The 12,472-nt window shown below is 35.9% G+C and overlaps 1 protein-coding gene and 1 long non-coding RNA gene across 3 annotated transcripts in view; one reads left to right on the forward strand and one right to left on the reverse strand.

Moving 5' to 3' along the window:
* LOC114942113 (uncharacterized) overlaps positions 1 to 12,472 on the forward strand; it is a 187,256-nt gene that overhangs the window by 107,590 nt on the left and 67,194 nt on the right. The gene's annotated exons all lie outside the window — the stretch shown is intronic.
* LOC114942114 (tRNA dimethylallyltransferase) overlaps positions 1 to 12,472 on the reverse strand; it is a 74,619-nt gene that overhangs the window by 12,724 nt on the left and 49,423 nt on the right. For both annotated transcript variants that reach the window (XM_029317426.2, XM_029317427.2), the window contains exon 5: positions 609 to 724. In XM_029317426.2, the coding sequence (XP_029173259.2) occupies positions 609 to 724 (116 nt within the window). The remainder of the gene's footprint in view (positions 1 to 608; positions 725 to 12,472) is intronic.

Raw genomic sequence — 12,472 nt, forward strand, 5'->3', positions numbered from 1 at the left:
TCGCATACTGATTCACTCGTTATCCTTGACGCATTTCCATTTACATTTTCCATTTGCAATAAGGAAACTTTATTTTATTATGTTCGCAAAGTTTTTTCAGAAAGATGCTAATTAAGACACGTATGATCGAACTGAGTAAAGTCCCGTATTAATTCATATAATATTTTTGAGCATTATTTCGAAGTATTCACACAACAATTGTTAGGTATTCATCATAATTTACATCGTAAATTTGACACGTGCGTTTATAATTTATAATCCCACGTTTCATAAATACCAGTACCTTTATAATTCTATTATTCTCAGATTCCTATTTCCAAATGTTTAAACATGCTGTTATTTGATCACAATCAGCATTCAATAATAAAATTTATGATATAAAAAAAATTGTAAAAATGATAAATTAAAGACAAATTTTATATATAATATTCCTGTCAATATATCGACGTTAAGAGCTCATATCTGACACAATAGATTTAGACAAATAAATGTTGTTAAATTAAAAATAAGAAAATTAAGAGAGAAAAAGGAAGAAAAAAAGACGGGACAGCGAATCCTTGAACTTACATCGAATTTCAATACGAGGTGACATTAAGAGGTGCACTCACGTGTTGGATTTAATCCGTTGTTCGTTGTACCTGCGATGAAAGTCGAGTAGTTCCTGCAGCAAACCGACCTCCAGCATACCGTCGACCCTGTCGTCCAGTCTGTCGTCTAGGACTTTCTGCAAAAAATTTTGGGAAAAGGGGGAGCCTCTTATTAATTAAGCACACCGATGCCGACACGGCGATACCGCCCGGTTAGGAAACATTTGTAAACGTTTCGAAATCGTTTTAACTTGACCGGGTTTCCTAGCGGTTTGAGCCTTTGTGTGTGAACACAGGCGATTATCATATAAAAGATTCGGGACATTAAATATTCTACGTTAAGTATTTTATACGATTTTTCGAGTCACTCTTTCACAATCCAGCATAACCGAATTTATAATAAATAAGCATTTTAAATCGACGGGCTTTGTCATACTTTATTGGGACTAGAAATGGTGTAGTGAATAATATACAATAAATAATAATAAGATTTAGAAATACATAGATTTATATATTAGAAATTTAGACGTAATTATTTTCTTAACGATATTGTAATTAATAATATCATTAACTGTGTTTGAAAAAAAAATAAATTCCGGAGTTTTTACAGCACGATGCAAAATTGTGAAAGTACTGCCTCGCGAATCGATCATTCTATACATAGATGCCCTAGTATTCGCAGAATGATATTTATAGGGCACTTATCGTTTTATGATCGAGCGAAACGCTGCCGAATAATGAATCGAAATCATCTCGCGGTGACTGCCCTCGTTCGGATCGCAATACCGTCAAGGAAAGATCGATTAATATGTAGGCTCAATACCAAGGCCGAACCTTGCTATATCGATCGACCGTTCAACGACACCAGAAATAACGCGGTCCCGTTAGAAGGGGAAAAAATTCGGCGGCCTTGATAGCCACCTGAGAAGTTTTGCCATTATTTCTCTTCCACGTGACCTTCGCTAATGGCAAAGGCGCGTTAGAAGGCGACGTGTCCTCGAGCCGTGCAAAATTCCCGGCAAGCCGTGCGTGTCGTTGATTTTTGAGCGGTTTCACGTGGCCGATACATCACTCATGACGTATAAGTCCGTAAAAAAAAAAAAAAAAAAAAAAAAAAAAAAAATGTTCGTTTACGTTCTTTGATATAAACATAATATACAAAGGATATCGCTGAAAGAGCAATCACGTGTAATAACATCGCGATGACGTTTCCGAAGAAAAATATTTATCGAACGATAATGTATATTATTTATTTCGTAATCGAGTAAATAATTCGCCGGTACGAATTTTCTCGACGAGACAGTCTGAAATCAAACGAGTCGAGAAAATACAGTTAAACGTATGCATATATATACGCGACTGCACGTAAACTCCAAATTCAATTATGCGGTTCTGCGGTTCAGTTATCTAACGTGTCGCAGAAAACGCGTGAATATGAAAGAGCTACAACAGATTCCGCGTTTACAAGATCCTTGTTATGCAACGAGTAATCGTATTAAGCACGCGAGAGAGAAAGAGAAAAAGGTTCAGTCATAAAAATGTTGCTTCCAATTTCAGCTCTATACGTTTGGTAGATTATCGTATTGCTCGAAGACCTTGGTCAATGGCCGAGTCGAGGCCGAACAAGTATTCCGCAGACCGTAAAATTTAAAGTAATTAGATTCAGTTGTTAATAATTCCCGCTAATGATAAAATAATACTGATAAGTATCGATAAATAATAATAAATGCTCGGCTGAATTACGATTAAGTGGCGATAATGGGAGCATTCGAAATGTAAGCGCCTTACCGTGATGTCGTTACACGTTGCCTGTGGAATGTAAAGAGTCGAAACAGACTCGCTATCGTTGGCAAACATTCGTAATTAAATAAGCGCTTGGCAAGCTACGATTGCGAAATCACACGAACCTCGAGCGCACGAGGTACGCTTTGATCAACCGTCCGAAATTAGACACACCCGAGTGTTAGAAAGTAATAGGACGGCAAAGGATTTGCTTAAAGAAGTCGTCGATGATTAACAAAGCATGGCAAGTTTATATTCGCACCTTTTACGTAATCCAATTACAATTTAGAAATAATTAGAAGGCGCTTCACGCCTTCCACGAATCTTAGAAAACATATATTTTAAAAAGACAACTTTGATCAATGGAAAAAAATGTTTGATTAAAAATAAAATTATTAAATGACGAAAATCTAATTTATGTCTCATGTATAGACTTTAATCCGTTTTCGGTAGCGTCTCTCCTCATTGTTCGGACAGGAATCGTCGATTGTGTAAGAGATTTGAACGAGAGCGCTCGTTATAGCGCTATAAAACGTAACGGAGACGCGTCGCGTATAATTCAAGAGCGACGCCGAATCGTTTCTCACGGTCGTTCACGGTTAAAACGCGACCTCCGCAACCCGTTTCGGCTGTGCGTTCGCTTTAAATCCCATTTAAATGCTGGAGCCTCTCGCCTACACACGTATATACGCACGTGAGCGCGCACGCACACATACATATACACGCACGAGTGCGCGAGTGCGACGTACATATATATATATATATATATATATATATATATATATATATATATATTTGTATGTATGTATGTATATGTGCACGTTCTCTTCTCTCGTTTCATTCATGCGATGCTCGAACACGGCGAGCCGTCGATGACGCAAACCGATGGCCAAAATCATATATAGTTGATGACTACATGAGGACATGCGATCACTATGCGGCTCAACTATACATTCCATGTGTATCCGCGTACGACATATGGCGGGTTCACACCGAGATTGGTATCGGTGTTGAATTTCGGGGTGTTCATTTCTCTTCTCTCGAATGTAAAGTAAGCGGTACAATTATAGAAGAGCATTTATAATCCTTGACACCTCATCGGCAGCTTCATCATTTGTAATTCTATCAGTAATACAATGATTTGTAAAACAGAATTCGACATTTCTTTAAAAAATGTCGAAGAAAAAGATTTCAGGATATGCAAGACAGACGTACAATTTCATATTTATAGAAAGTATATAAGTGCGAAAAACTTGAGATGATTCTTCGAAAATCAAGGGGGGTTTCTTATATAAACATATACTCTTATATCCCTCTCTCAGGGATTACACTTTTCTAAAGAGAGAGATAAAAATTAAACTTTTATTTTTTTTTTTTAATAATAATAAATATCCTTTTCATTAGTCGAATACATCCACCAAGTTTCAATTTTTTAATTTGTCTGAAAAAAGGAGAGATGTAAGAACAAACATTTATATAAGAAATCCCCCTTAATTTTCGATAAAGAATCATCTCAAATTTTTCGCGCTTATTTGAACCCTGTATTTTTGTCTTAAGGCATTTAAATGAATACAATATACATATAAATATTGAGTGAAACAGGGAGAGTTCTCTGATTCACAGCGTGAGTCTTATGAATCGAAAGTGCGCACGAGCTAATAGGTATACAAACAAAAGGAAACGTTCGATAGTCCAGGGAGGTGTACGGACGCTCCGCAAATAGCTTAGGCGTTTTTGCGCCGCGGCCTTCGTCGAAATCAATGATCCCGTCTGGAGGTGAAAAAGTCAAAGGCCCGGGCGGATTCGGTAACCGCGTGCATATAAACGCGGGGTCCCGTCGTCGTCTCGTAGGCGACGCTACCGGGAATACGCGATTAGATCACATGGATAAGACACGATTGCGGATAAAAATTTGCGGCGAAACGCACGCGACGGGCGTAAATTCCACGACGTTGATGCAACTCGAAGGAGAAGACACGACATTAATCCTCCGCGCAATCTCCTTCGGTCGTCCCAGACAGGGCGAAGGATAACGATATGCGCGATATTGTCATAACTGTGAGACACGTATATAGAGGCATCGATCATCTCGTCTCATATATTATATACATAGTATATCTATATATGTATGTTACAGTATCTTCATGTTTATCCGGCATCTCAGAATTGCGATGCAATATGTTTATGTTGATTCGCGACTCGCGTTTTTTAGTGCGATCTTATCGTTTTTTTTCTTTTCTTATGACGTAAGTCAAATGATCTGGGTATAATTTTATGTTTTACATTTTATTAATGACATGAAGTGATTTATGTGTCGTGCAAGAAAATATGACGCAGGAAAAAGGATAAAAAATAAATTGTAGACATTTGCATCTTTTAACATTTCAAGCAAATAAGCATATTCTATATTCCGTTCTCTAAAATAGAACGGAGAATATTTCTTTCTCTCTCATTTCATCGCTAGCTGTTCGTAAGTGTCAAACATGCGTCTGCGAAAAATTTGGAACAGTTTCCTGTAAGGCCATTGACCAGTTTCTGTCTGCGATCTCCTACATTTTTTCAGCGGATAATACATTTTCTAGAATCACCGGAATCGAGTACAATGTGGCACGCAAATGCCACTTTCATAGCTTTTTTTTCTATAATATATATACATTACAAATAACAAACAGGCGAGAAAGAGAGCGAAAAAGGGAGAGAGAAAGAAAGACTCATCCTGTAATTTAGACAAATGATTTTCGTGGAAAATTGAGAGAGTATGCCCACGGCATCAGCCACGCTTTCGTGCGAATCTGGTCGTTTGCGTTCATTTTTCGGGTCCGCAAGAAAGAACCGCTGGGAGATGAAAAAAAAGTGACGCCGTCGTTAATAAAAGAAAAAAAGCAGCATACATTAGGAGTACAAAAATTTGTTTATATACCATTCATTCACTTCTGTTCAAACTGAACAAGCAGAAACATTTTTATGCAAGAATATCCATTAATAAGTATTCAGGAAAAAAAGGTTGAACACTACCATAGTTTAATCCCATTGTAACAATTAAAAATTAAAAAGCGATATACATCGATATATAGTAAACATATTATCTATTTTCTGTACAGTGAAATAAAATAGAATAGAAACATGCTTATAACATTAAATATTGTAATATGTAAGAAGATGTAATATTAGGGCAATAACTGCATTTAATCGTCCACAGATTTATATTTTATAAAATTATTCGAATAAATGAAGATAAAATTGATAATTTACAATGTAAATATAGCACACAGCCTCAATTGTCCTATATTATCGAGAAAATCGATTTGCAAACAGGAAGACATTAAAGGCAAGTGTGTAAATTTTCAGCCAGGTAATAAATATCTCAGTTAATGAGATCGAAATGGACCAGTTAATATCAAGCGAAGAGCGCATATAAGTAGCTCTGCAAAATGTTCTTTTTATCAGATCCTAAATAATACAAATACAGACGTAATTTCGTGCCACACCCTCAATTGCGATTATTAAAAAGACATATACTTAAAAGTATGACTCTGTAAAATGTTCTTTTACCAGATCCTAAATAATACAAATAGAAACGTAATTTCGCGCCACGCCCTCGATTGCGATTATTAAATAGACAATATATTAAATAAAGTTGTCAGAAGAGAAGATAATATTCTCTCACCTCCTAATTTTTACCTTTACACCAAAAATAGTTATTTAGTTTTATTGAATGTTATGTTCAATTTCAAACTGAAACTTCACATATTCGCGAAATAAAATTGATATAATTATAAAAATACTGGAGCTAAACAAAACACATTAAATAAATGAAGATCTTTTTACGTTGCAGAAAAAAACGAAGAATGTCTCTCCTCTTTTTGATTTCTTTTGTCTTTATTACATATTTCGAATAATATTCCTACTCATCTCCGATTTTCGTCGAGGTTTGCACGCATTTTTTATTTCGCGAACTCCATGCAGGTCCGCTGGGCATAATTTCTTGATCGAAGGGGCGGCACGATAGAAAAAGAGAGGCAAAGAAGCCGCCATATGTGCGTGCGGGCGTATATATATGTATGTGTGACCCAAGGCATTAACAAGCAAGGGCACGAACACGAAAGGATTCTAGTCCCTACCGTCGAACCGCAATTCTAAGAAGAACGCAGAAATTGCTCCGCTATCAAAAAATATATTGCGTGCAGTGTAAGGGAATCTAATGCTAGCAAAACGAATTCTGTCAAAAAAATTTCAAATTAATTTCGTTAACTACCATATATAGTTCATTAATTCTAATTACCATTTACTCATAATCATAACTGGAAGAAAATTAAATAGTCATACGAAAAAATGCTAATCGATTAATAGCTGTCAAAATGAAAAATTATTCTTGAAAAATCTAACAGCTGATTTATTTATTATCGACGTACGCATAAAAAATGTATAAGATTTTTAAACATACAATTTTAGCAAAACGTGTATGCGTTCACGATTATTTAACTTATCCGATGTTTAGATGTGTCTCATTAAATCATGATACCATTTCCAGAAACGGGAGATTATTATGTAGCGGGTTGAAACGCGCTTAGAATTATCATGCACAAAGGGCGCGGAATGCTCTACCTTTATATGTAATCCTATCTCTAATAAGCAAAATCCACTTACGTAGCGTAAACCCGCACGGTGCATCTCACGCACGCCGCCGCACATAAACTTCCGACGCGATGTATGAGTTAATGACGCGACATTAGTGACTTCATTCGCTCGTAGTATTCAGCGGAATGAAACTCGCACTTTATTACGGCGCAAGAGAGCTATTTAATTTTACTACGTTCTTCTACCGCATCGCGAACGGCGGGAGGAACGTAGTTAACGCCCGTCTTTCACCTGGTAATTGAAGCGCTTTTATTAGTCGAACGCTTTCAACGCAACGATCCTGTGCACGATGATATCGGTCTTAAGATACCTGTCAGTCGCAGCTGCCACATCTCCCTTCTTACCGTGGATTTCCGTGATAAAAAAAACGGAATTTCCAGTACGCATAATCGAGTCGTTGCAATATTCATCCGCATTTTCAGCGCATTTTTCTTCGAACTATACTCATCAGTCAGTTCTTTTCTGCTATTCATTTGTGAGTTTAATAGGGAAGATTACTTTTAGTATGCACGAATGAATAATTAATCAATACGTTCTTCTATGTAATATGAATTCGTGACCACTTTAAAATTTGATTACTGCTTTTCTTATCTTTTAATATCAAATTAATATTTGCGTTAAATTTTCTTCCTTATTTTTTGCGCGCTAAAAAACAATAATTTATAAATATATTATAAAAAACTTTCTCTGATATTAAAATATACATATAAAAATAATTCTAACGATTAAAGAAACATAAAAGTCTTGTAAACCCGAACATGGAAAAAAAAGAATTAGCTATCATAGCTTACAATTAGCTGTCCATATATTACACATGTTTAGTTATCATGCCTAAATTTTAACTATGACAGCTAATATTTTTCGCTATAACATTCTTCGTTAAACTATGGCTAAAAAATATTACTTACTATAGTTAAAATTTAGGTATGCTAACTAAATTCCAGGTTGTAATACATGGACAGTTAAAATTTAGCTATGGTATAGTTAATTCTTTTTTCCGTGAATTCATTATAAAATCGAAATAAACTGTCCTCCTCGCCATATACCAATAGTAAAACTGTATACTCAATTAATTATTTAGGAGATTTCCGGTTCACGTTCATAAGTAGAACCTACAGATTAGGAGATCACCGTTTTAATTCCGTCCGCTTCCGGGGATTCGGCAGACACGGTGGAAATATATAGCCGGCGTTGGGGACAAGAAATGGCTTTTAGCTCTTAACGAACGTCTGGAAAGAAGTACCCCCCTGTCACTGGGCAATAATCCTTCCCGGTGGTTTCCGCTGACTGCATGGGCGCTAGTGCGTACAATCGGATGCACCAACGTCATCCGATATGCGTTCGCATTCGTAGATACTTCATAACACATAACACATCGATTCTGTTTGTTCGTTGTGTGTGCATTGAAAAGAAATTTGTTAATTTGACTAAACCTTTCAATTAAATTACTATTTTGTTCATTGAACATATATTAGTATTTAAGTCAAATATACGTTTTGTTAGATTTAATACGTTACATTTAATTTAAATATTTTTATTTGCTCAATTAACAAAATAATATTTATATAGTTGAAAGGTTTAGTCAAGTTAACAAATTTTTTTTCAGTATGCACGAAGTGGCTGAATCATGCAACGAATTGGATAAAAAAAGGAGATGTCTTTTAAATACTATAGCAAAATTTGGCCGTCGAATACACGAGAGCATCTCGAATGCATCGTTAATGCACCCGACTGTACGAACGGTCGTAACCTCGCTGCGACTCGCGTCATCATCCGCTTCGCTCATCCTTACGGCGAATTGGAGTCGAATAAAAAAAAAGCGCGACAGCCTCCAGATCTCTTTCTCTCTCCCGTTCGCCTTCGGCGTCACCATCCCCGACTGCATTCGATTCGTTGCTGGGTCGAGTTGCCGGAAATGCCGTGCGTGCCGTGGTATCTAAAACCACCGCGCAGTCAGATCCGCATGCGAGACGCGGCCGATAAAAAGCGAGACGGGGAATGAGAGGATCGGTGACAGAAAAAGCTGACGCCGTGTGCTATTCCCGAATCGCGGGAAAGTTCGTCTCTCCGAGCCCACTTTATCGTGATGAGCGATTTCTGACCCCGACGTGATGTGCTCGTCCCCTCGGTCCCAAAGAGAGGAAAATTCTGTGGCTTGTTCGCTGATATTCAATCGAGGGATGCTTGCCGCATAATTTTATTATTTATTAATTTTCCGATAATTGGATCAAGAGACAAATTTAATTTTCGTGAAATAAGGACATATTCCGACAAAGAGGTAAATTAAAAATATTGAAAGATGTATTCTATAAAATATTTCTTTTAAAAAATTACCATTCTATCTATATATGTATTATATTACAAAAAAAAATTGTTTTCTATTAAAGAACAAAAAGAAAATATTTTATTACGCACGCAATAATATTCTGATAGTATCGTTTAAATTCCAACAGCGCACGTGCAAATTTTGCATGCAAAAAAGACTGAGTAATCATAATCGCGGTCGTAGCCCTTATAATTGCTTTATTAATAGCGCCCACCATGGTATTAAGAGCACATTCACACCACGGTACCAACACCGTGGGAGGCTCGTCTAATTTTAAAAGACACTCCGCATGTCGAAAATTTTAGTCGTCGCTGCAGCGATCGTCGCAAATCTTCGTTTGTACTTGCAAAAAAGCCACATACAACAGCTATACTATCATTTTATTGCATAAATAAATAGTACATATAAGTATATCTAACAAATTTAAGAATATTATAAATTATAAAATAATTATAAAATCTTTTTCTCAAAATTTCTAATTTCTTCAAACTTTTATTTTAATCATTACGAATTTTACTTTAATTTTTTAGTCCTTTCTTGGTGATATTTGGTATATTTATAGAATTCTTTTTATAGAATATAATGTATTCTTAGTTGTGTGTTCTTAATTAGAATTTGTTTTTTATAATAAACTGAACTCTCAGTGCAGTTTAAAATATATGAAAAGTATATTAATTATTTATTCAAAAATAAAGAAAAATATAATTTATATAATTATCATGACAACTTACACAAAAATATGTATAAGTGAAAAAAATAGATAATGCAATAAATTCGAAAATATATTGTTTCGGACAAATAGAAAAATTATACTGTGTGTTCTTCCATGAAAGATTTCGATTTCGCGGCTGAGGGACTTAATAGGTTTCTCTATCGACAGCTTCCCGGATTCTGAGGTATACCATAGATTGGAAGCATGAGCGGTTTCCGGGAAGATTTTCGCGCAACCGCGATAAGAGAAGCAAGCTCAATCGGTCTGGTCCAAAAGCGAGAGGAGCATCGGCCGAGAAGCAACGTGTTCTGCGAGTTTCCCTTGAAGGAAGCAACTAGAGGAAACCCGATTCGATAAGAAAGTGATAAGAATGCATCTCCTTCAGACGTATTTCGCGTCGAGTCTTGTCTGGAATAATTTAGTTGGCAAATTGAAATGGCGATTGTGAATTTTCAGTTTATTTACTGCTCGTTTCAGCGGAATTTTTTTATCTTCGCGACTATTGTGTAATATCGGAAAGTAAGAAAAAGAATTGATTTTTTATTAAATATTCTTTTTATATCATATATATAATTCTCTATTTTTAAATACCTATATAATAATCATCCCTTTGAGTTAAAGAATACTATTTTTAGAATTGACTTACATAAGTTTACGTAACTCTTTATTTTATTCTTAACTCTATTTCACTTTGATTTTATTTATTACATTTTGTTTTTAACTAAATTTTATTCTTTAATAACAGTTAAGTTCTCTTTTCTATCTAAATTCTTCAAATTTACTGAACTGAAAATGACTGAAACTAGCGGATTAGCTGTACTCTGACTTAACGCGGTTCTCAACGTAAATGCCACGAAGGCCAGAAATTACGACTAGAGTCTGCGAAATAGCGCGCGAATGCGAGAAATAAATTCCTGAGGATACTCCCGCTGAGAAGAGGAGTACAGCTGGCCGTTCAGATTGTCGTTTATACCACTTTTTTCGATTTTATGGCCGACTAGTCGAAAGGAAACTGGAGAAAACCAAAAATTTATAGATGCAAATCGCAATATACATCTGTCGGAAATTTTTAAAAAGCAATGTATATAGTAATAAATATTACCGCATATTTGATAACAATATAATACGTGTATACTTTTTTCAGCTACGTACATACATTATGCATGACAAAGAAATGTGATTTTTAGTAATAAAATTATACATTATAATTATACTAATATATATATCATCATTATCTTCTCAGTCTATCATAATAAAATTATCGTCTAGGAACAGAACGCATGAGTGTGACAGATAATCATTCTGGAGGAAAATAAACTACTCGCATAAAATGAAAAAGATAATGTTTTACTGAGTGACCTTCGCCTTTCTTTGCTATTAAACCGGCAATACAATCCTCGACTTTACTCACGCTTTATTATCGGCAATAAAGGATATTGGACGGCACTGAATCGACTCGTACGAGCGAGTTGTCTTATTTCCGTGTCTGAAAACAATGAACTCGATTTATATACATAACAATAAAAACACTAATATTCGTCGCAGCTCAACAAATTCCGTTAGATACAATTAGTTGATGACAAATTGCTTTATGAAGTGTATCTCCAATATAAAAAATAACACGTAAAAAAATGCAGTATTCATTTAAAAATTAAAAAAAGATAAGTCATAGAAATTCAAAGAAAATGTTAAAAAAATGTTTATATCAATATATGACCACTCGTGTTTTATAATCACGTTCGCTCTGAACTACCATCGCTTTTTAGAAGGTTCATAAGAGTCTTTTGCTAATGATCTCGCACCATTCTTAATCCAAATTATCGCTAACTATTACCGTGTACTCTAGCTTAATTGCTCCATTTCGCATTCGTCTAATATTCCCAAGAACAAAAAGAAAACAATTCAAAATAAATAACAAATATCCCAACCGTTATCTGATTATGTCTGTTCGTGTTCTGAATTTGGTTGCAAAATGTAATAGATTTAATATAATAATAATTAAAATAGCGCGTCCATCTTTTTATTTTTCCACCACATCTCTAATTTCTGTCCACTTTTCGAATCCAAGTAGATCGACCGTGCCTCTCTTTTTGTCGCGATGTCTCAAGGCCGCACAAGTCGCATATCGGGACCATCTCCGTTTTTGCGAGAAACTTGGCGACTATCGGGTCTCGTCGAAGGCATAAACCACGTGTTCCCCGTCCTGCTTCGAAGGGCATAGGCGGCCGGCCGCTCGGTAATCGGTCGGTCGATTGGTGGCAGGAAGTGACGACACATCCTCAGGCCGCATATCGCGACCTGTCGCTTAGACGAGAGTCAGCAGCTGCGATCCAAGTGACACTCCCCGGGTGCTTTAAAAATCGCAAGCGATCGCACGCATATACACTGTGTAAAGAGTTGCAGCGCAAGAAGAATGAAACTTTGCTG

The sequence above is a fragment of the Nylanderia fulva genome, unplaced genomic scaffold (assembly GCF_048542155.1).
Source record: "Nylanderia fulva isolate GAGA-0341 unplaced genomic scaffold, ASM4854215v1 Scaffold1, whole genome shotgun sequence".
NCBI classification, from domain to species: Eukaryota; Metazoa; Arthropoda; class Insecta; order Hymenoptera; family Formicidae; genus Nylanderia; species Nylanderia fulva.